This window comes from Canis lupus, chromosome 36 (genome assembly GCF_011100685.1).
Source record: "Canis lupus familiaris isolate Mischka breed German Shepherd chromosome 36, alternate assembly UU_Cfam_GSD_1.0, whole genome shotgun sequence".
Classification (NCBI taxonomy): domain Eukaryota; kingdom Metazoa; phylum Chordata; class Mammalia; order Carnivora; family Canidae; genus Canis; species Canis lupus.
The window spans coordinates 20,070,069-20,096,712 of NC_049257.1; the positions used below are offsets into that span (position 1 = coordinate 20,070,069).

Genomic DNA, 26,644 nt, shown 5'->3' on the forward strand with positions numbered 1-26,644 from the left:
TAAAATCAATTCCAGCACTGACATCTATAAAACTCCATTTCTTACAACCTACCATTTTTTCACTATTTGTTTGCTCTTCAAAAGTTTCAATGAAATGATGCAATGTCCCTAAAAATAATCTTAGACAATGTTATTTTCTCTATATGTTTTTCTGTATTTTATCCAGATTTTATCCAAACCCTTACTGAAAAACAACTGAATATTTACTCTGCAAGGCTATAAAATATTCTATTATGTTCTAAAATCAGGAAACAGGAGCAACAAAATTGTAGAACATCCCGTGCATACACACACACACACACACACACACACACACACCCTGATCAATAAACTTTTTCCTCATTTTCATTTACCTACCACCTTAATAAATATTACCTGTTCTGTGGACCATCACCAACTAAATATTCAACAATTCTATCCAGAGCACCTCGTTCTCGGGGGAGAATGGGTCTTGCTAAAGGTGGACCTGGAGGATGAAGACCTAGTAAACAAATAAATGCATAAAAAAAATGTATATGTATAAAATATACTAACATTTTAATTTAGTTACCAAGTACTACCCATGTTTGTCAGAACTTTTAAGAGATTTTAAGAGAATAAAAATAATAGTGATTCTTATACATCTCTTCAGAGCACTCAAGTTTTCAGTAAAAATACTACACCAAAAAAATGTTAAATTATGTTCTATATCAAAACCATCAATATAATCTATTTAGAAATCAAGCTATATTGGTCTCTGCACAAGCTAATTTTTTAAGTGTCCAGACTCTTATTAAAGAGGGCACTTGTGAAGAGCACTGGGTGCTGAATATAAGTGATGAATCACTGAATTCTACTCCTAAAACCAATATTGCACTGTATATTAACTAAAACTTAAATTTAAAAAATAATTTAAAGATAAATTAAAAATTTAAAAACATATGTGTGTATGAATAGATAGAACTAAATAGATTTTTGTAGGATTACAAAGGTAATAAAATATAAATAAAATATAAAATAAAATATTTTAAAGGAAAAATAACTTAATGTTTAATAATTTAATAATAAAATACATATTAAAATTTATGTAATAACAAACTAGGAGACCTCCATTTGGATTGGATTAAGTATTCAGAGGACCTTTGTATAAGAACAGGGGTCAGACTGGGACATTGGGATGGCTCAGCAGTTGAGCATTTGCCTTTAGCTAAGGACATGATCCCGGGTCCGGGATTGAGTCCTGCATTGGGCTCCCTGCAAAGAGCCTGTTTCTCCCTCTATGTCTATGTCTCTGCCTCTCTCTCTGTGTCTCTCATGAATAAATAAATAAAATCTTTTAAAAAAAAGAACAGGAGTCAGATTTACCTTCCCACCTAAAACAACTAAAATACTATGCAAAATATATAATGAAATAGTTTTAAAGACATTAAGTATCAGGCAATGTAGGATAAAGATCCTTGAGAGACCAAAACCAAGTAAGATGAGACCTACAATTGCCCAAGCTTGTTGCCTGGAGAAAATTTCCAGCAGCTGAGGGAGGGTAAATTCAGCTGAAATGTATCAGTATTCTTGCGTTTGAGGAGGAAAAAGCTGGAACTCTGGGAGACCAAGGCAGTTGGGTTCACAGGAAGAGAATGCACAGAGCAAGAACACCAAAGATCTACAAAGGATCTCCAAGACTGTTCAATACAATACTGACTGTCCATGTATATCATGAAACTATCTGAGTATAGAAAAAAAAAACTGCCCCCAAATATTAAAGGTAACAATGTTCACATGGAGCCAAAGTATTGCATGCTCTCACCAGCCAGAGTGGAAAACTTCCTAAGTCACAGGCTATTGGATTAAGTATTCAGAGGACTTTTGTATAAGCACATAAAAACATCCAGCATTTAGTAAGATAAAATTCTAATGTCTGATATCAGATAAAAAAATTATTAGACATGGAAACAAGAGAAAAATACAACCCATAATGAGAAAAATGAACCAAAAATGACCTAAAAATGAGTTTATAGAATTTGCAGACAAATATATTAAAATACTTATTATGACTATATTCCCTATGCTTAAGAATCTAGAGGGAAAATTCAATGTGTTTAGTCAAGAAATGGAAAAAAATTAAAAGACCAGATTCAACTTCTACAAATGAAAACTACAATGTTTAGTATGAAAAATCTGCAGATGGGATGAATAGTAGTTTGGACGTTACAGAGGGAGGGAGTTGTAAATTTGAAGATAAAGCAATAGAAACCATACAAAATGAAATACAAAGAAGAATCTAAAAATTTTGTAAATAAACAAATTATCAGCAAGCTGTGGAACAACTACAAGCAGCCTAATATACATATAACTGGAGTCCATAAGAAGGAAGGGAGAAAAGAAAACAATACTTGAAGAAATAATGCACAAAAATTTTCTGAATTTGATGAAATCTATAAACATACAAACCTAAAAATATCAACAAACCCTAAGCACAAGAAACATAATTTTCAACCAGGCACAGACAATCAAATTGCTTAAAACCAGTGATTAAGAAAAAATGGCAAACCAGTCAGAAAAAGATACACTAGGGATGCCTGGGTGGCTCAGCAGTTGAGTGTCTGCCTTTCACTCAGGGAGTGATCCTGGAGTGCCGGGATCAAGTTCCACATCAGGCTCCCTGCATGGAGCCTGCTTCTCCCTCTGGCTGTGTCTCTGCCCCTCTCTCTCTCTCTCTCTCTCTCTCTCTCGCACGCGTGCGCTTCCTCTCCCTCATGAATAAATAAATAAAATCTTAAAAAAAAGATACAGTATATACAGAGAAAGATAAGAATGATAGATTTCTCATCAGAAAATAAACCAAAAGACAGTGAAGCAATATTTTCAAAGAAAAACTATTATTTTTTTAAATAAAAGCAAAATGAAGACTTTTTCAGACATACAAAACTGAAAGAATTCATTATTAGCAGAATTGCACTATAAAAATGTTAAAAGACAGAAGAAAAATGACACCAGACAGAAAGAGGTAGTACAAAGGAAATAACTGAAATGGTTACCATGTGGGTAAACAAAATTATTACCATTTAACTTTCTTGAAAGACAACTGACAGCTTAAAGGGAAATCTATCACTTGTTGTAGAGTTTATAACATATATTGAACTATACTGCATGGCAACAATAGCACAAAGGCCAAAACAGGAGAAATTTAAGTATATTGTTGTTAGATTCTCAAACTATTTGTGAACTGGTATTATATCACTTGAAGCTGAACTATGTTAAGTTAAATATACATACTGTAAACCCCAAGAGACCCATTAAAATAACATGAAAAAGCAATATAGCTAGTAAGGCAATGAAAAAAGAAAATGATAAAGACACTCAATTTGAAAGAAGACAGAAAACAGGGAGAAAAGTAATAGAAGAGAGGGACAAATAGAAAAAAAATGGCACAATAGAAGATTTAAACTCAAACCCAAACATCCCAATCCTGTTTATGTAGCCTGAACATCCTCACTCACTATGAGCCACAGAATGTCAGAATAAAAAAATAAGACCAGATAATATTGCTTATAAAGAAAAAAAATTAAAAACAAAGACACAAATAGGTTAAAAATAAATGATGGGGGGCACCTGGGTGGCTCAGTCAGTTAGGCATCCTAACTCTTGGTTTCAGCTCAGATCATGACCTCGGGGTTGTGGATTGAGTTCCATCACACTCCACTCTCAGTGTGGAGTCTGTCCGGGATTCTCTCTCTCCCTCTCCCTCTGCCCCTTTCCCTGCTCTCTGTCTCTCTAAAATAAATAAATCCTTTAAAAATAATAAATAAATAAATAAACAAATAAATAAATAATAGGAACAATATATACATAAATATGCTAACACTAATCAAAAGAAATCTGGAATAACAGTATTAATATCAAACAGAGTAGACGTCAGAGCAAAGAATATTATCAGGGATAATTTTATAATGACAAAGGAACCAATAAATCAAGAGAACATAATAATCCTAGACATATTATATGCATCATAACAGAGCTTCAAAACACATAAAGCAAAAAAAACTAACAGAACTACAAAAAGAAATAGACAAATACATAGTGTGCGTGTATATATATATGTATACTATACTTATATACATAAATACAATGGTAAATACATATTTATATACATGCACACACAATAGTTGGAGATTTCAACAGCTTCCTCTCAAAAATTAATAGAATAAACACAGAAATCAGTAATGATATATAGAAGACTCAAACAACATTATGTGCTACCAACTTGTCCTAATTGACATGTATAGTCACTCTATCCAACAGGAACAGAATATATATTCAAGTGGAATATAAAATATTTACCAAGACAGATGATATAGTAAGACATAAAAGCCTCAGTATATTTATGAAGATTCAAACAATACAAAGTATGTTTTCTGACCATAACAAAATTAAATTAGAAATCAGTAACAGAAAGACATCAAGAAAATCTCCAAATATTTGGAGACTAACACACATTTAAATAAAGGAAGGTTCAAAAAAATCAAAATGTAAGTTAGACAGTATTTTTTATTGAATGAAAATGAAAAAAGAAACATCAAAATTGTGATATGCAGCCAAAGCAGTGGGTAGAGGAAAATTTGTAACACTAAAACATCTATAAAAGAGGGCAAATCTAAATTTCTGAATTCAGCTTCCACCTTAAGAAACTAAAAAGGAAGAGCAAGTGAAACCCAAGATAGAACTTAAAAATAAGTAAATAAAGAGTATAAATTAATAAACTAGAAAATACAAAACTAATAGAGAAAATCTGGTTCTTTTGAGAACATCAAAACTGATAAACCTCTAGGCAGACTAATTAGGAAAAAAAGAGAAGATACAAAATACTAATATCAGGAACGAGAGAAATGGCATAAATCTAAATTGTAGATAACAAAAGGATAATAAAAGCATATTATGAATAATTTTATGCCAATAAATTCAAAAGTTACATGAAATAGACAAATACTTTGAAAGACTACCAAATTAGCATAGATCACTCAACTAGAAATAAGTATTCAATATGCTAAAATTGTATTAAGAATTTTTATATCTATGTTTCTGAGAGATAAGTGTAGATTTTCTTCAACTAAATTTTTAGTTAAAAAAAACAAACACCTTCCACAATGAAAACACCAGACCTCAATGCTTCACCCTGTAAATTCTACCAAATATTTAAGGAAGAAATATAAATTCTATACAAAATTGTCTATAAAACTGAAGATGAGAGAATATCTTCCTATATCTTTGATACCAAAACCAGACAAAGATTTTATAAGAAAAAAAATAATATTATAGACCAACATCTCTAAGGAACATTGATGCAAACAATATTTTTTGATGTAAACATTTTTAACAAACTTTTAGCAAATCAAACCCAACTGTATATATAAAAAATAAAACATCACAACTAAGTCAGATTTATCCCAGGAAAGCAAGGTAGTCTAACATTTTAAAAATCTGTCAATGTATTTCACTACATTAACAGATGTTAAAACAAAAAATAAACTAAAACCTCATATGAGCATCTCAATAGATGCAGAAAAAGCATCTAATAAAACCCATCATCCATTATCGATAAAAATCTTCAGCTAACTAGAAATTGAAGGGTACTCCCTCAATGTGATAAAAGCTATCTATATAAAATAAAACACCAACAACAAAAAGACTGTACAGCTAATACCACGCTGAATGGTGAAAAGATAACTGTTTTCCTCCTAAGATCAGCAATAAGGAAGAATGTCTGCTTTTGCCACTTCTTTTCTTTTAAGGATTTTTTTTTAAGGATTTTATTTATTTATTCATGAGAGACACAGGCTGAGTAGGAAGCAGGCTCCATGCAAGGAGCCCTACGTGGGACTCGATCCTGGATCCGGGATCACGCCCTGAGACACTCAACTGCTGAGCCACCCAGGCATCCCAAGGATTTTATTTTTAAATAATCTCTACACCCAATGTGTGGCTTGAATTTACAACCCCAAAATCAAGAGTTGCATGCTCCACCAACTGAGCTAGCCAGGCTCCCCTGCTTTTGCCACTTCTATTCAACATTGTACCAAAGGTTCTAGCTTGTATAATAAGCAAGAATAAGAAATAAAAGGAACCCAGATTAGAAAAGGAGAATTATCTTTATTCACAATGTTGATACCCTATGGAAAATACTATCGAATCTATTTAAAAAAACTCATAAAACTAGGGGGCACCTGGGTGGCTCAGTGGGTAAACATCTGCCTTTGGCTCAGGTAGTGATCCTGGGGTCATAGGATCAAGTCCCACATTGGGCTCCCTGAGGGGACCCTGCTTCTCCCTCTGCCTCTCCCTCTGTGTCTCTCCCGAATAAATAAATAAAATCTTTAAAAAAAAAAAAAAACTAATAAGTGTAGCAAGATCATAGAAGGCCAATATACAAAAATCAACTGCATTTCTATGTATATTAGCAATGAACAACTGTAGGTAGTAAAACAAAGCCATTTTGAGCCGTTTAGACTCAAAAATTGGAAATAATACATATACGTTTATCCAAAAAAAAGGTGCAAAACCTGTATGCTGCACACTACAAAATGTTGCTGAGAAAAACTGAAGATCTAAACAGATATACTGTGTTTTATTATATAAAACACTGTTTTATATAATATTATATAAAAAACTGTGTTTATTATATAAACACAGCAGTATCAGAAGAAACATGGAGAGTGGAAGAATAATCTAGTTTTAATTAATGACTTACATTATATAAAAACATTAATAACAAAAATAAAAAGTTATGAATTGTGAGAACTGTTTGTAGGATATACTCTGAATGAAGAGACAACACAGAAGGCAGCATTGAAAAGAAAGTGAGAGAATAAAATAAGTGATGTTTGCCTTTGTAAAGCAAGGCAGGATGAACATAAGCATAAGATAGACAGCAATGAAGGTTCACATGGAGACCTCATAGAAGACTGCAACAAAATGAGGCCTTGCTGAAATAAGCCTTGCAGTATAAGGATACAAGGTTTTCAAAATGATTGTGACAAAAACTATAAAGTATTAAAGAATAGCTTTAGAGTAGCAATACTGTATTAATATTTTAAAGGCTAATAAAGAGATTTGCTTTGTAAATGGTCACAAACCTAAAGGTTGTTACTATCTGAAAAAGGGCAAATGATGTCAAAATTGTAGCAATTAACAAATGAAATTAGGTTCTAGAATAAGTTCTTAGTGTAACAAATCAAGAACATTCGTCAGATTTCATAAGTTATTGGCTTACTTGTATTAACAATATTTGATCATTTATGATCAAAACATAAATTTGATTACAGACATTAAATGTCATCTCTCAGTATCAAATTTTCAACTTGAATAAGTATGCCAAATAGTATCTTGAAAGCATTTAGGTCAAATTAACTTTTGCTGGAATATTTTACTTCTATATGTTTAAAATGAGTATGTCCATAAAGGAATCTGGATACATAAAACAACAGATTTCATAAAAATATCTTAAATGCTGTACATACTAATAACTTTTAAAATAAAACATCTTCATATTTATGCTGTTATAGGTAACAGCAATTAATACAAACATCAAGAGCAATCATTGTAGGAATACTGGTCATTTTTACACAGCTTGGCAAATTATCAAGTACCTGCTGGTTATTAATTTTCAAACATATGGGAGCCCTGTGGTAATACACATTAAATTGATTCTCTTCCACAAATATGGCATAATGAAAAAATGAATTATTAATCTTCTCTATAAGAAATCATTTAACTCATTCATATTTTTGGCAATGCACAACTTAAATAGTCTTCTACATGGAAAGTGAATTAAAAACTTAAGCAAAATATGTTTTATTTACATAATCATGAAATTTAGGCTATTGTTCCCTCTATAACCCTATTTCTTATAGGTGCAATACAATTTTTATTACTTTATACAAGTTGCTAAACTTTTATTTTCTTAAAATTTAGATACACAAATGTATATAATTCATGCATTCTCACAAAAAAGTTCTTTCATTAAACAACTAAGAACCTTATAAATCACAAGTATCTCAAATCAATCAAATAAAACAAATAATTCTCAATTTAATTTTTCTCAACTTCACAAACTAATGGCTTCCTTAAATGATATCGTTTTATGTCAATTTTAGAAGTATTTTTTCAATAACTACCTTTAAAGTTATGATTTATATACATTTCATTTGTAGCCAGCTTTCATTTGTTTATAAATTATCAGTTTTCTAGTTTCCTAAAATCTAATGTTCCCCTTTTTTTTTTTTTGAAAGAAAAGGAGGGAAAAAAACTAGTGTCATAATAACATTTAGATTGCCTTTATTGTATAAGTGCCCTGAATACCTGATATCGACCACTGACTAGCCTCAAAATCATTATAAATTATATGTTAGTAATTAGTCATGAATTACCAAAGTGATTTAAATTAGAATTAAATATCCTAAGATAAGATAAATAATTTATTATCATATTCAAGAATCTGACATGGAAATTTACACAAAATAATGTAATCTGCTGAAGCAGTAGACTTCACTGTGGGTGTTCCACCACAGTCCAAAAGAAAGCTGCAGGGTAATATAATCTATTATATTCCACAAACGGGGTCTTCCCCTAGAGATCTACCACATTGAAAAAGAGAATCCAAAGAAATGAAATAGAAAAGGCAATATGTTAATTTAATAGAACTTGATGCTAAAGTACCTGTCAGAAAATACTAAGGTTCAATGGCTTAATAAAAGAAAAAATCTACCAGCCCATATTAACAATAATAGTATTATACACCACAATGCAGAAATAGTCTTCCTGGAATATGTTGTCATGTTTAAAAATATATGTGGAAAAAATAAAAATAAAATAAATAAAAATATATGTGAAGAGTTTAGCAAAAAGCATGAATATATTCCAAAAGTGTTCTCTTCTATCCCATTTTATATAAATCTGGAGCCATTCTAAAGCTGAATATAAAAAGATATGCTATACTGTTGACTATGGACTACTACAAAGTTTTATTGCCATTTAAACAAAGAAGCCATAACAGTTAAATGAGCTCAAGAAATAGGTTTCAGTATCACAAGGTGCCAGCTGTAAAGAGTTATGGCTAATTGAATATGGAACTCCTGCTTAATCAGATAACTGCTCTGCTATTTCCAAATGAAATGCCATTTCCATACTGCCTGAAAATGGCCCGTTTTATTGGTAACCAGAGAAAACAATATAAACTGTAAATAACATTAAGTGCTCTGTTTACCCATTCCAGGCACTGAAGTAGCAGGGGATCCAAGACGTCTTGGTAACACATTTGATGATAGGGCTGGAGTAACAGTTCTTTCAGGGGGTCCACCAGGGGCTGAACTGTCCTTTGGTGGTCCAGGAGATACTGGAACTTGCGGAGGAGGGCCCTGGCTAGAGCTTGCTGGTGTTGGAGAAAGGTTTCTCTGAACTGCAGTTCGCTGACGAATCTCTGAGAATAACAATTAAAAAGAGCATTTTTTATTTAATATCCATATTAGCCAATACCACAAAATGACTCACATTTAATAAAGTTTTGTGGCACCAGAAAGCATCTGTAGGGTCAAAACTTCTTGTAATAAGAAATTCATAAAATGTAACACTAAGAACTGACTATAACAGGGTACTTACTCCATTTCTGACCCTACATTTCCAACTGCATATATTTACACAAAATCCTTGATTTAAGTCTATCTACAGATATCACTTTTCAAAATAAATACAAATAAAATAAAATCATCACCCAATTATGTGTCCTGTCTTTTTACATTAATTCTTCCTAATTTATGATAAAGGAAAGTAAGTTTATCAGAATTAGTGAAAACTGATGAAAATGGCAGACTTGTTTTTTCAAGATAATGAGTGAATAAGTATATTCTGGAATTATCAAATGATTTATGAAGTACTTAATCTAAGTAGTCATAGAAATGCTGAAAAAGTACTCTTTACTATTAGGAACTACTCCTAATCTCCTTTATACTATTACTGTCTCTTTGGTAATTTTTTTTTCCCCAATACATTCAATAAAGGAAAACTTCCTCTCTGTATAAACAGTTATCATCATAAATAAATCATATCTTTTAGTTGCAGAAATTACAAGATATTCTCTAACAGGGGCTGGTAAATGTGCCAAATCAGGCTCCTGCCCCTTTTTGTAGTTTTATTTAAAACACAATGCTCTTTTGTTTACATATTGTCTATAGCTCCTTTAGAAAAGCTGAGCATTTGCAAGAGATCATATGGCTGTCAGAGCCATTTACTATATTTACTATCTTGCCCTTTACAGAAAGTTTCATGATCTCCTAACTCCATAACACAAATGTAATGCTATCATTTCCCATTCCCACCAATATCTTACTTGAATGTTGATGGTAAGATCTCAAGAAAAGAAGTGCTTATAGCTTTTTAATTCTACGTATCACCTTAAATTATCACAAATCCTCAAACAGTAGGCGGAAACTCAAGAAATTAAATTTTAATTGGCATGACTGGTAAAAATGCATACTTCCAGAAGCAAAATATTTTAAATTTGGATGACAGCTAAAAGATTTTCATGAAGAGTTCATTGGAACTAAAAGTACACCTCTAGCATCAGGTTTCAGTTCATTACAATCTAGCAGAAACTTCTTTAGAATCCTGGCTGTAACTTATAGCATTATTTGACCTAAGATGGGTTAACTTCACTAAACCTCTTTTATCTGCAAATTTAGGATAATAACATTAATTCACAGAATTGTTATAAGGATTAAATGATATCTGTATTGATAGCCCACATTTATCAAATGCATAATATTTCAGATGACACTGTTTTCACACAAAGTATTTTCAAATGACCCATTAGTGAACTGTAATTACTGAAACCAAGTAATTTTCCTCTGGTTTTTAATTGTCTCTAATCTGGCCACTGAAATAATAAATTAAAAGCAGATCATCATTATATAACTGGAACTGTCTTTGTATCTTGCTATTTTCCATGCAGTTTATTTAGAAATTTTCAGATTTTACCTGGACTAATTGTAACCTAATATCTCCTGCAAATTAGCTGGTTACTTATCTTTTACTCACAAGGAACATCTCAAAAGGTGGTTGGTTACACACAGGGAAAGGCATGAAATGCTGCAAAAGGTATTGAGGGGTGCCTGGCTGGCTCAGTTGGTAAAGCATGCAACTCAATCTCAGAATTGGGAGTTGAAGCCCCACATTGGGTGTGGAGCACGTGATGTGATAAGCACTGGGTATTATATGCAAATGATGAATTATTGAACACTGTATCTGAAACTAATGATGTACTATATGCTGGTTAATTGAATTTAAATTTTTAAAATGCTGCAAAAGGTATTAAGATCAATGTAATTATATTAAGATTGGTCATTTAAATTAATTTTTACAAAACAAGATATCAAATACTATAAATCATTTTTTAGCCAATTTTCAGGTAAAACATAACTTTAAAAAATGACATTTTTCTTCCAGATAAATAAAAGTTTAACATGTATCAGACTGTATTAAAAGTAGTTATTACTCTTTCACTTCTTAAAAACAGACTTGAAACTGCTTCCTCTGAATGTGCATCTACTTTGCAACAATTAACTCAAGTACCATTTTAACATACATCACTCATGAACTACTAAAAGCTGAGGTCTATAACTAGCTAGGTTAACAAAGGACACCACATCTAGCATTCTATAAAAGAGATTTGGTTTAATAATTTCTAAATCTGTATTTAGACAGAAAATGGGACGCCCAGGTGGCTCAGCGGTTGAGCACATCTGCCTTCGGCTCAGGAAGTGATCCTAGAGTCCGGGGATCAAGTCCCACATCAGGCTCCCTGCATGGAGCATCCCTCTGCATATGTCTCTGTCTCTCTCATGAATAAATAAATAAAAACTTTTAAAATATATAAATAAATGAATTTAGGCAGAAAAAAGGAGAAAATTATATAAGGGTGAGGAAAGGAAGGAAAGTTTCATCATTTTCAAAGGAAAAGCAGGTAACAAAATTACAATATCAACAGATGAAAATAGCTAGCAACAACATCAAATCTATATTTGGTAAGGTGTTATGAAATATTCTGGTAGTCTCAACTTAAAATATCTAAGATTTAAAAAACCAATAAATAAATAAAATAAAACATCTAAGATTTCTCTACTTTTAGTTACTTGTCATTCACGAATGCTTTGTATTACTCTAAAAAGTTTCTGGTATTCAACAAAGTATTATATTGGTTATATTTAACATTTCCTGCATTTAAATGTAAAATACCATCCCACAAAAAAAGATTTACCAAGCATTTAACATCAATCTGGTAAAGAATCATAAGAAGTTTTCCATAAGTTCAATTCTTGAACTAGAGGATTTTTCAAAATCCTTATCAGTGATCAGTCACTGATTCAATAAAAAAATCACACCACGTATGAGTACATATCTATATTTTTAAATTCAAAATGAAGGAAATAGAATCTAAATGAGATTTAAAAAAACTTCTATATTACAATAAACAAAGTTTAAAATAATAATAAAATGGCGCCTGGGTGGCTCAGTTAAAATAATGATAAAACAAGATAGTTGTTAAAAAGCATAGACTCTGCCTGAAGTCAGTCAGTCAGAGAAAGACAAATACCATATGATTTCACTCACATGTGGAATTTAAGAAACAAAACAGATGAACATGGAGAAAAAAAGAGGCAATCCATAAAACAGACTCTTAACTATAGAGAACAAACTAAGGGTTGATGGAGGGAGATGGGGGGGATGGGTGATGGGGATTGAGGAAGGCACTTGTGATGAGCACAGGATGTTGTAAGTGATGAATCACTAAACTCTACACATGAAACTAATATTACACTACATGTTAACAGGTATTTAAATAAAAACTTGAAACTACAAAGAAAAAAAGCAGACTCTGGGATGAAGCTCTATTGATTTAAATTTCGGCTCCACTGTTTATTAGAGGTGCATGCAACCTTTTCTGAATTGATAACAAGTCTCAGTTCAGCTTCCTTATAATAGGAATACTTACTTCTTACAGTTGTTATAAAGATTAAATAAGATCAGCAACAAAAAGGGTTTAACCAAAGCACAGGTACTTACCAAGTACTTAATAAATAAAACCTACTAGAAATAGTATTCAACTAAAGGCCAGAGATTACAATAAATCAAAAGCTAAGCAATCTAGAATTTCTAAAGCAAAAATTAAAATAAAATGTAGATATTAATGTACAATTAAATGTTTTCCTAAATATATTTGTGAGCTTCCTAGTGTAAATTCACAATTTATGCAAAAACTTAAATCCATTAACTCTAGCTTGCTCTAAAATAATTCTTGAGACAAATGTTCTATAATACAAATAATTCTCTTGATATACTGGATTTTTAAATACCGACTGTTTACTTGAAGAGGGTTTTGTCTTCATTTTTGGTATTAAGCTGTAATGGGAAGAATAGTACACTATAGTTAGAAGACTTGGATTTTCATCCTAGGGATAACACCAGTTCCTTATGCAAACTAAAGTCTTTTATCCACTCTGGGTTTCAAATTTCTTTAAAGAGTGTTGGCAAAACTACAAAGACAATCCTCATATTTTCCCTAGTATTGGTCAAAGTTTTTCTCAACATTATGTCTAGCTCTAAGCCTCATAAGAAAAAGCATCAAGCAAAAGTCTTTGAATGATTCACATATACAAATGTGGAGATTCTTAAATTTAGGGTGTATTTGGCTCTTTATAAGTGATTATTAAATGTAGGTAAAAGAGGCATGAGATATCTTCAGGAGAGTTTCTATTTTTAAATTCATATAAATTCTGGTCTCAATTGTCTAAATTTATATGATTCCTTTAAATAATCAAAATAATAAAGACTATTGCATCTTGCATCTCTTCTTTTTACTTTTAAAAATTTTTTGAAGGTCTTTATTCACTGTATAATCTTCTACGTATCCTACTCATAATAAGCTACTTTAAATTCAGCCTCTGCCCTACTTCCCTAAGTAAATTTTCTCAATAGGTGGATGGCTTTTTAGTATCAAAATGACTCCATAACCTCTTCCCTCTCATAGAGGCAAAGCCTTGGGGAGGAAAGAAAGAAAGAAAGAGAGAGAGAGAGAAAAAAAGAAAGAAAGAAAAAACTTCCCCAACATTTCACTCCTCAACTTAACACAATTTGTTTTTCGTCCTCCTTCTTAGCTACCATAGTATCACTTACTGCTGAAGGCACCATTGTTTTGGTTACCACTAATGTTATAGCTACTCTTTATGAAATCCTTATTATCTGCTAGGAACTATAACAGATGCTTAATGTGAGTTTACTAATGTCATCTAATATTTAGACCAACTCTGAGGTAACTTCTACCATCAGTTTTCAAAAGAAACCAAAGCTCAGAAGCTAAATAACTTGCCAAAAGTCTCACAGTAATTAAGAGATGGACATAGGACACAAATTCCAGTTATTATAACAATGTCCTCAACTCTGTTCAACCTCAGATTTGATGACCTCATTTGTCTTCTACTTGACCCTTTGTAGACTATGACAGCAGATGCCATCCCTACTACACTTCAACTTTCTAGATGCTAGTTTAGTTCTGCTTTCAAGTCTAAGCATTTCTTCTTTTTCCTGGGTTCCTCCTTTCTCCTATCCTTAAATCTCAATGTTCCCTGGCGTTTGGCCATAAACCTTACTCTATTTTCTTTTCCTGGGCAATTTCACTCAATTCCATGGTTTAAAGAACTATCATCTAGGGGATCCCTGGGTGGCTCAGAGGTGTAGCGCCTGCCTTTGGCCCAGGGCGCAATCCTGGAGTCCCGGGATCGAGTCCCGCGTCGGGCTCCCGGCATGGAGCCTGCTTCTCTCTCTGCCTGTGTCTCTGCCTCTCTCTCTCTCTCTCTCTCTATGTCTATCATGAATAAATAAAATCTTTAAAAAAAAAAAAAGAACTATCATCTATACATCCCAATGATTCCTAATCTGTACCTATAACCTTAACCTTTTTCCTGATCTCCGTATAAAATAATCAATTACCTATAAACCATACCACCTGGATGTCACTTGACTCAACAAATCCACAAGCAAATCTATTATCTTCTATATAAACTTACCACTCCAATTCTTATGTTTCTTATCTTGCTGAAAACACTAACATCTAACCAGTTGCCAAAAACCTACATGATATCTAGACCCCTCCTCCCACTCTCCCCTATCCAAATCTAATTGTCATCAAATCTTGTCATTCTACTCTTAAATCTTAATTATCTGTTAAATCACTCCTTTTTCGACTCCTTTGCCACAATTTTATGTAGTGCCAGCCTTTATTTCTTTTTCTGGATTAGATAATATCCTAATCAATCTGCTGTCCTCAGCCTTGCTCTCTCCAATCCATTCTCCATATTACCAAAAAAAAAAAAAAAAAAAGTGTTATTTCTAAAATGCAAAGTCTCTAGTGGCTTATCATGTTGCATATAAGATAAAGTCCCAAACTCCATAATGTTTCATGCAAAATTACCCTCCCTCACATAAACACTCCCTTGTTCAGGCAGATAGCACTATATGCAGTCCCTCAGAGTACCACCTGGTTTCTCTCTTCTTATCTTTGCATGTGAAGTAGACCTGAAGAGTCCTTTCCCAATGTGTTCTCAAAGCAAATTGCTACTAGAATTTATAATGCATTATGATTTGTGCCTACCTTCATTGTGGTCCTTAGTGTGTTAAGATTATTTACATGTGTGTACTCTTTTGAACCAAGATCTCCTAAAGAAAAACTGCATCTTTGTAGCCCCAAGATTTGGCAAGTAACCAGCATAGATGAACTTAATAAACATCCATGAAATAAATTCTTTCCTCTTGCATTTCAATATCAAATTTCCAACTACCTACTTAGATGGTGTAGTGGGCTCCCAAACATGTCCACATCCTCATACTCAGAGCCTATAAATGTTATGCTACATGCAAAGTAAATTAAGGCTGCAGCTAGAATTAAGATTGTTAATCAGCTTAATTTGTGTTGCCTACTACATTTCAGCCTAACTTCAGACCATACAAATAAGCCACCTTCGAGCAGAAAATATGCTAGTCATATATACCACTTGCCAGCCTTTAGTTTACTCTTTTGTTGTCCTATATTTTAAATTAATAATACATTTTGCTTATATTATTTATAAACAAATAATCCAAATTAAAAATGGGCAGAGGACCTGAGTAGATGTTTTTCCAAAGAAGACATACAGATGGCCAAGAGACACATGAAAAGAAACTCACTGTCACTAATTATCAGGGAAATGAATATCAACACCACAATGAGAGATCACCTCACACTAGTCAAAATGGCTAGTATCAAAGACAAGAAATAACAAGTGTTGGCAAGGAGGTGGAAGAAAGGAAACCCTAGAAAACTGTTGGTAGGAATGTAAATTGGTTCAGTCACTATGGAAAACAGTATGGAAGTTCCTCAAAAAAATAAAAGTAGAAATACCACACAACGTCCACTTCTGAGTATTTACTAGGAAAAAAACAAACACACCAATTTTCTGAAAAGTTATATGCATCCTTATGTTCAATGTATCATTATTTACAGTAGACAAGATATAAAAGAAACCTAAGTGTCCATCAACAGATGAATGAATCAATATGTGATATAGATAGATAGATATACACCCACACACACACATATACATACAATGGAATATTACTCAGCCATCAAAAAGGATGAGATCTTGCCCTTTGCAACAACATGGATGGACCTAGAGGGTATTATACTAAGTGAAATAAGTTATATGGAAAAAGACAAGTTACCATATGATTTCACTTATATGTGGAATCTAAAAAAATAAAAAAATAAAAAAGTAATAAAAATAAAAAATAAAAAAGACTCATAAATACAGAGAACAAAGTGGTGGTTGCCATAAAGGGGGCCAGAATAGAGGGATGGGTAAAATAGGTGAAGGGGATTAAGAGACACAAATTTACAATTATAAAACAAATAAGTCACTGGGATGAAAAGTATACCATAGGGAATATAGTCAACAATATTGCAATAACTTTGTATGGTGACAGATGGTAACTACACTTAGCTTGGAGAGTCTTTTATAATGCACACAATTGTCAAATCACTATGTTGCTTGCCTAAAACTAATTTAATGTTGTATGTCAATTATACTTCAATTAAAAAAAAGAATATGTTTTGCTTTATAGTTCTTTATCTCAACATTTACATTTTTTCATCACCTTCATGATTTATTTCTACTTTAACTGCCTCCTATCTCTTTCAGTTTTAAACAACCTACACCTTGCAGTTCACCAAGGTCCCATTTGGTAAATTACTACTTTACAACATTTAACTAAATTCATTCATTCTAAAAAAAGTTTTATTTTCTTCAACTCAACACATTTATTAAGTAACCACTATGAGCAAAGCACTAATGAATGGAATGCAGAGTTACATATAGAGGTGGCAAGCAAAGATAAAACAAAATCATGAAACACCAGGTAAGTGCCATAAAAAAAGGAAGCCAACAAAGTACCATGGAGGGTCCAAGCATAGAGCGATTAAAGTCAGCGATGGAATGAAGGAAGGGTTCATAGTAATGGTGGTATTTAAGATGAATATTGAAAAATGGATGGGGATCTAAACGCCTTTGTTTCTGTATTAAGGTACATGTAGCAGTTTTATAATACAGGTCTAAAATTCTTTGATTTGCCTCCCATCAAATGGGGTTGGGAGGATGTCTATGTCTTCTCCCTTGAATCTGTGCTCTGTTACTGTTTGACCAAGAAAATGTAGGGGCCTCAGTTTTCCAACTACTGTCACTTGGGCTTCTTCCTCTTAGAACTCAGACACCATGGTGGAGCAAGTCCAAGTGACCCCATGAGAGAAGTCTATGTGGAGAGTAACTAAGTGCTAGCACCAACTTGTTAGCCATGTGTGTAAGCTATCTTGGTAGCAGATCTTCCAGCTCCAACAGATGTGAGGCAGAGATAAGCAGTCTCTGCCAAACCTTGCCAACACTGCAAATTCATGAGCAAAACAAATTAATATTGTTCTAAGCCACTAAGTTTTGGGGTGGTTTGTTATATAACAGATTATTTAACAGTACAGATATGGGGATCCCTGGGTGGCGCAGTGGTTTGGCGCCTGCCTTTGGCCCAGGGCGCGATCCTGGAGACCCAGGATCGAATCCCACATCAGGCTCCCGGTGCATGGAGCCTGCTTCTCCCTCTGCCTATGTCTCTGCCTCTCTCTCTCTCTCTCTCTCTCTCTCTCTCTCTCTCTCTCTCTGTGACTATCATAAATAAATAAAAATTAAAAAAAAAAAATTAAAAAAAAAAAAAAAAAAAAAAAAAACAGTACAGATATGACACTTAAGAACACCCAAAAATGAGCTTACTGTTTTACAAGTGTTTTCCATATTTTCTTAATCAAACCTACATCCCAAAAAACAGCAAAATATGGAGTATCATTCCCTTTGCTGTCAAGATCAAAAAGATTAGTGATTTCTACTTTAATCTTCCAAATATACCATGGAACACAAGTGAGTAAACTCTAAAAACCTACTTAAGAAGCTATAATCCATTTTCTAGAGCCATTAAAATTTTCTGCAGTACTTATTGATTTCAAATTTAGCTGTGGCAGGATACAATTGACTTTTCTTTTGTTAATTTCATTAGTAGAGATGCAGGGTTATGTACAAAGGTAAAAAAGAATGCATATGTAGCTTCCTTTTGAAACAAATATAGGGAAGTCTGTTAAGGATTTATAGTCATAACCCAATTCTAGGACCTTGCCATTAAGGATAACTGCAGCCTTTCCAAGTTCAAGCATCCCACTCTGAAAAGTTATCTTTCCAGATTAATTCCTCTATTATTCTTTCAACTCCAAGAGGATCTATATAATCCATTAGTTATTAAAGGAGTCAGCAAACTTTCTTTTATAAAGGGTTACACAGTAAATATTTTAGGCTTTGCAGACCGGATACAGTTTCTCTTGCATATTTTTATTCTTCTAATTTTCTTGCAACACTTTAAAAATGTAAAACCAATTCTAAGGTCAAGAGCTATATAAAACGGATCTTGTAGTTTGCAGACTTCTATATTAATACTATCAACATCTTTGTCCATCATCCTCCACTCATGTCCTTATTTCCCTCATGATCATCTTAGATTCTATATACATTGTTACAATCACTACCTTGCAAACACTTTCACTTCCCGTGCACCTTAACCATTTTATTTAATCCATTAGGTAAAACCCCAACCCTGGTTAAAACCAACTCTCTTCCTACTTCATAGCTGTACCCATACAGCTAAACACAACTAGAAAACATGCACAATCATATTTTAAATTGATGACTGTCAATTTTAATTTATTTGCTTACTTTTAAGTAGGCTCCATGCCCAGCGTGGAGCCCAATGTGGGGCTTGAACTCATGACCTCGAGATTAAGATCTGAGCTGAAACCAAAAGTTGGATGCTTAACTAATTGAACCTTCTGGGCATTCCAAATTTATGACTGTTAACTTTAAGTGGGCATTAGCATCCCCTGGCATTCCTACATTTTCCTAATCCATTTGCTCTCTCACATCCCTGGAGATTTATTTTATGCATTCTCTTCAGGCCCCCAACAAGATCTTCCCCATTCTCACTCTAAGAATATAAATACAATCAAAAGACAATTCCCACCAATTACCAGTATCTGTCCATGTTCTCTGTCTTCGCTCCTTACTATTGACAAACTATGCACAGTCCCATCAAAAGCTAACTTCCACACTTGTATACCAAATCCTATCCCTTCTTGCCTCCTCATGGACAGTTTTCCATCAATTACGTTCACTCTCTCCATCATCAATTATTCTGTGTCCTCTAGGCCACTTCCAGTAGCATACAAACATGTTATTTCTTTCATACAGCATGTTCACCCACATACACATAAAGCTTCCCTGTCTAGCTACCCATTTTTCTACTCCCTCTTATTCAAGAGTCTCTTCTGTCTCCAACTTCTCTACTCCCCTATTTTCTTAAGCCCACTCTAATCAGGCTCTTGCCTCATTCCTCCACCAAAACTATTATTTTCAAGGTCACTATGGGCCTCAACATTGTTAAAAATCAATGTTCAATTCTCAACTCTCAACTTACATAGCAGTATTTCTCACAGTGATCACACCTTGAAACACTTTCTTTAGTTAGCATTCAGGACTCCACATTCTCCTGGGTTTCCTCTAACTGACCACTTCTCAGTGTCTCTTTATGGTTTCTCATTACTCCTGACATCTTAAGGTTAGAGTGCCCCAGGGCAGGCTTGGTCCTTTTCTCTTTTTTCTCCAAATTTACATCTTTGGTAATCTCAAATAGTCTCACAGTTTTGATACCATCCACATATTGAGGATACCCAGATTTATATCTTCAACCTAGATATTTCCTGTTTGCCAGACGTATATTCTATTGCTTCCTTAAAATCTCTACTTGAATGTCTGGCATCTCAAATGTACATGTCCAAAATCAAACCCAGTTCTTCATATCACCTCAAACTTTCCCTTTTCCCCAAAAAGTGCTCCTCTTGCAATTTCTAACATCTTAGTAAATGGCAACTCCATCTTCCCAATTACTCAGGCCAAAATCCTACGTTCTCTGATCCTTCCTTCTCCTACCCCATATCCAACCCATCAGGAAATCTTTTGGGTTCTAACTTCAAAATATATGCAGAATATGACTGCTTCTTAAACCACTTCCACTGTTACTGAACCAAGGTCCAAGCCAACATCAATGCTTTCCTAGACTACTAGAGTAGGTTCCCAAGTAGTCTCCCTGCTTCTACCGTTGCTCCCTTTACAGCCTCAACAAAGTAACCTTCCGATTATTTTATTTGAGATTTTACTTATTTATTCATGAGAGACACACAGAGAGGCGGAGACACAGTCAAGGGGAGAAGCAGGCTCCATGCAGGGAGCTCAATGTGGCACTTAATCCCAGGACTCCAGGATCACGCCCTGAGCCGAAGGCAGATACTCAACCACTGAGCCACCCAGGCATCCCTAACCTTCCAATTAAAACATAATACAGATCATGTCAATCTTCTGCTCAAAACAAAAAACAAAAATTTTTAAAAAGTGAAAACTGAAATTCTTAAAATGGTCTACATTCCATAAGGCCGTACAAGGTATGATCCTTTCTTTCCTCTCTTACTGCCCCTCCTACTAGTCCTCCCTTTGTTCAATCCAGTGCAGCCATACTGGTCTTGTTATTTCCAGAGCAATCTGGGTATGCTCTCTACTCAGTCTTTGCACTTGCCGATTCTTCTGTCTACAATGTTCTCCCCTTCAGATATCTGCATGGCTCATTCCCTCACTTCTTTCATATCTTTAATCAAATGTCAAGTTACCAATGTGGCCTTCCCTGATAAACCTTATTTAAAACTTCAACCCACCCTTACTCAAGGCACTCCCTATTCACCGTTATTTACTTCCTCTAATATATATATGTTAGATAACATATATATATGTATTTCTCTCTCTCTCACACACACACATATGCATGCACACATACAAAGTTTTTTGTCTGTTTTGTTCCCTACTATGTTCCTAGGGCCTAAACAATGCCTGGCAGAGAGCACACACTTAAGTAAACATTTATTGAAAAAACAGAAAAAAACAAATCCGAGATTAGTACACTGAAGTCAGATTTATTCCTGCATGCCAATTAAAACTTTGAAAAGAAATGTAATTTCTTACCAACCCCAAATATCTCAATTTCTTTATTCTATAGAATCTATTCAGAAAATTCTACTGGCAAATACCTTTTTTCATTAAATCCAAACTTCATTACTTTTTTTTAAAAGCTTGGCATGGAGCCCAACACAGAGCTTGAACTCAGAACCCTGAAATCAAGACCCAAGCTGAGACCAAGAGTCAGATGCTTAACCAACTAAGCCACACAGATGCCCCAAATTTCTTTAATTTACTAAGGACAAAGCTTTCCCATCTCTCAGTCTATGATTCCTCCAGAACTAGAATAAATGCTATGCACCTAAGCACCATATCATTCTATTAAATGTAAATATATATATATACACATATATCTACTTTTATGTTTTTATTCCTTCATACTAAATGATAACACGGATTTTCTAAGACTAAGCACCCACCGATAAAAACTCTTTAAAAAGAATTTAAGAAGAAAAAATTATTTAAAAAGGAGTCAGGGCTACACTGTAGATCAATGAAAAACAAGGAGTCTGGGAAACTGGCACAGCCAAAAAAGTCTAAGAAGACATGTCAACTCAATGTAAGATGGTGTCCTGGATGAGATACTGAAGCAGAAAAAGGACATAAAATTAAAGAAAAAAAAAACTACAGAAATGGGTGTCTGGGTGGCTCAGTGGTTGAGCATCTGCCTTTGGCTCCGGTCATGATCCTGGGGTCCTATGATTGAGTCCCACATCCAGCTCCCGGCAGGGAGCCTGCTTCTTCCTCTGCTTATGTCTCTGTCTCTATCTGTGTGTCTCTCATGAATGAATGAATCAATCAATCAATCAATCAATCTTAAAAGGAAAAAAAAAAAAACCTAAGGAAATCTGAATAAACTGGACTTTAAGTTAATAACAGTGAATCAATATCGGTTCATTAATTTTAGCAAATGTTAATGTAAGATGGTAACAGAGGATACTTGGTACAAGGTTATATGGGAATTCTTTGTACTAGCTTTGCAATTTTTCTGTAAATCTAAAAATATTCTAAAATATTAACCTTATTAAAAAAGAAGAGATGGTCAGGTTAGTATTATTTCCAGTACATATTATACTCCTTTTAGTAATAAACTTAAGCAAATCGATGAATACTATTTTCAAATTTTATAATCAATATCAATGTAATATATCATTAACACTACATAATAAAAAATAAAAGATATCGTCTATACATGATTCACAGTTCTGGTTCAGCAATCAAGCAAGAGTTATTAAAATAAGAACATATATAATTTTTACTAGCTTTCTTGCATGAGATACATATATATATACATATACATACACATATATATATTTAGTACCTTTTTTCCCCTTTCTATTTCAGTTCAAAAACAAGACAAGAAAAAAAGGAAAAGAGAGGGAGAGAAGAGAAAGAGGGGAAGGAAGGAAAAAATGAACAATGGTTCAAGCAAAGACATAAATATTTGACTAAACTCACAGGAATGCAGAACTTAAACATTAGTAGAATGTATGACTAAGTCACCTACAAAATGAAAGGAACCTAAAAGAGATCTGAAAAGATTAAACAACAAAACTCAATTATAACTCTCAAAAAGGAGAATGAAGTTGAGATATAGTTTAGAATTTTTTAAAATAAGGAAAAAATTCCAAACAGCAATTAATTACTACAGACCTAGAAGAACTAGTAATACTAGAATAGGACACTCCAGAAGAATTTTTTTTTGTATATTTTTTTATTGGAGTTTGATTTGCCAATATATAGTATAACACCCAGTGCTCATCCCATCAAGTGCCCCCCTCAATGCCCATAATCCAGTCACCCCCTCCTCCCACTCACCTCCCCTTCCACTACCCCTTGTTCGTTTTCCAGACTTAGGAGTCTCTCATGTCAGAAGAAATATTTTTTAAAGAAAAAAAAAGCTTATAAGCTTAAGGTCAAAAACCATATTATATTCATCTCTGTGTTCCCCATGGCGTTTACACTTAAGAATTATTTAACACGTTCTTTTAAACGAATAGCTCATTTATGGTATAGCTAAGAGTTAATTCTCCCTAAAAGGATATCCAAAAGCAATGCCACAGGGATCAAGAGCAGAGAGACCAGCAATGGTTTTTCTATAACTACAATACGACATCAGAAGGAAAAAATGTATTTGGATTTCAAAAGCTTCTAAGGAAAAATGAATTTAAATTCTTCAAGGAAATGATGTTGCCTAAATATTAATAAGTACTTAAGAATGTCAGTAAAAAAAAAAAAAAAAAAAAAAGAATGTCAGTAAAGAGGTCATACTTTTCTTTTTTTTACTGAAAGAACAGATTTTTTTTAAGTAACAGCAACTGCTTTCCACAAAATATCACATTTAAAAAATATTATTTCCTAAAGTTATTTAAAAAGTATTTTTGAAAAGTTAGTGCCAGTTATACAAAATACTGTAAAAATGATAGAAACCTGGCCTATAGACCAAACTCTTTTAAAAATTACTAAAAAGAAGTATAAATTGTAAAAAACTTAAATCGGTTATGAAGGCAGGAGTTCAGTGCAAGTATCTATGCCTAATTTATTTTAATCATACATAAACTTTTACACTCATCAAAACATCAGGCTTATATTTTTATAAACCAAATCCTACTTAACTGACTGAGCCACTGAGGTGCCCTGTAAGAATTTTCATAAGGTATTCTAAAAGATCCTTATTTGAACAGGGGAAAAAAACTTATAAAATACTGTTGAAATTATTTTAATTTCAAAAGCTTAAAACCAATTATATATTTAATATTTAATCTCAATGGATAACATCTTTTACTTATCAACATATTCCTGAAAAATCAAAATGAAATGAACTTATTGCCATCCACTCCAAGTCATAACTCATATTACCAAATATAAATTAACATAAAAGCATTCTACATAAGTTTTTACACACCTCTATCACACTTTTGAACTCACTTGGATAAATATGGATCTTTCCAACAGCAGCAGCAGTTTCTACAAAGTTATTTACCTTGTCCAGGTCTTGCAGTTACAGCTGCTCCAGCAGATGGCGGCTCAAACTCCTGTCAATTACAATAATGTTATTACAGTGACCTACTACAATGCACTATTTATAAATAGCACTGATATAACAGTCTTACCTTTGCTTTCTTTGAGTCTGGATCAAACCTTTCAAGAATTAATTTAGCCGTTTTATAAGTTTCTTTTTCCATGACTTCTTCAAGCTATGAACAAAAATTTCCATAAATTGTCACACTTGAAAACATACACACTACTTATTTTTATAAGTCCTATTCCGAAAGTATTCAAGTACAATGGTTAAAATAAACAGCATATAATATATCCAGACAGCATCAAATACTTCCTACATTCAAATAATTAAAATCCAGATTTTAAAATGGCTTCTAACCCCTAATATGTTACTTGTATTTAACAGCTTTACTGCAAGGAAATACCAAATACAGCTAATTGTTTACATATAATGAGGAGAATAATTACATGCACCAACTTCAATAATGGAATGTGCAAAAATCTATCAGCCATCATTATTGGAAGTTATTAGACATGACAAGCAAATGACAGGCAATTCCTCAGATTTATTTCCTCATAGCACTTAATGCTATTAATTTAAAGAAGGTCGTTAGCCAAGAGCTTTACAAAATAAAATCTCTGTGCCAATTAACTGCTGTCAGCATCGATTTTAGATTATTTATTAGCAGAAGCAATTAGCTTGCTGCAAATGCAGTGAAAACTCACTAGCTGGGAGAACAGCCATGGAATTTGAACAAATGACTTTAAAAGCTGAAGCTCCCCCTTTTTTACTTAGATTCAAACAACTTTAGAGGGAAAAAAAACACAGTAAGAATTTAAGTAAAAATTTTACTGAGTTCTATACTCACACTAGGGACTGTAATTAAAACAGTTCATTGTTACAGCATTTTATTTACAATACACACAAGTCACTCTATGGCTAAATACAGGGTTTAATTTAAAAAGCAATAACTAGTAAAGTATCATTTTAGCAGTTATGGCCCAATATCAGAAAAAATTTAATTTTAGTACAAGGCAGTCATATTATGACAAATAGCTAATGTATAGAAGAAAATGCTTTGCAAAAATTGGAATGGGATCTTTTCCTTCTCAGTGACCACTGATAGCCACTTAGATTCATTAAATGTCATATTTATTCCAAAGGTCATTTATTTTAGAATACAACACAGAGCACATTTACCAAGTTAAGAATACAGTTAAAAATATGTTACCCAATCATAGTTAATGGATTCCTCATTAAAAACTCAATTCAACATTTAAGAAGCTAAGTACTTAGATGAATGATTTATTAACCTTGGTTTAGTGAAACTAAAACATTTTCCTAATTATTTCAAAATCATGATAAATTCTCTAAACAAACAGGTTTAATGTTCTGATGTAAAGGAAATGTTTGCAGTTCACTTTAGAGTTGAGAAAAAACTGGGAATCAAGATAGAAAGAGGACATGATACCATATATCCCTAAATCAACATAATCTACATGGAATATCAATGAACTACAACCCTGATCTCTACAAATTAATTTTTGATGTTTTAGGCCAATGTTTAGCAATAGAACTTTACATAATGATGGAAATGGTTTATATGTTCTTAATACAGTAACCACTATGCCATATATAACAAATGTTGCTTATGCAACTGAGGAATGGAATTGTAGTTTTATTCCATTTTAAACAATGTAATTCAAAAGATACATGGGGCTTTTGGCTACTGATGTGGACAGCACAGTTCTAGATGAAGAGGACTGCTAGGCTTAAAAAGATTAGATACAACTGTGATCTTTGAAACAACACACAAAACTCAAAATCAAAATGCCACTTCATCAAATGAATGTAATACCTGGTACATCATTCAGCAAATATTTATATCTATGTTCATGTAAAGTATCTTCAATAAACTAAAGCACTAAAAGATGTAAACTAT

At 33.1% G+C, this 26,644-nt stretch overlaps 1 protein-coding gene across 5 annotated transcripts in view; it reads right to left on the reverse strand.

Annotated features, from left to right (window-relative positions):
- The window catches only part of LNPK (lunapark, ER junction formation factor), a 77,883-nt gene that overhangs the window by 10,939 nt on the left and 40,300 nt on the right, over positions 1 to 26,644 (reverse strand). For 4 of the 5 annotated variants that reach the window (XM_038584924.1, XM_038584923.1, XM_038584926.1 and 1 more), the window contains 4 exons: positions 24,812 to 24,895; positions 24,682 to 24,733; positions 9,236 to 9,448; positions 376 to 481 (listed from right to left, as the gene is read on the reverse strand). In XM_038584924.1, the coding sequence (XP_038440852.1) occupies positions 376 to 481; positions 9,236 to 9,448; positions 24,682 to 24,733; positions 24,812 to 24,895 (455 nt within the window). The remainder of the gene's footprint in view (positions 1 to 375; positions 482 to 9,235; positions 9,449 to 24,681; positions 24,734 to 24,811; positions 24,896 to 26,644) is intronic. The other variant, XM_038584925.1, reaches the window with a different exon arrangement.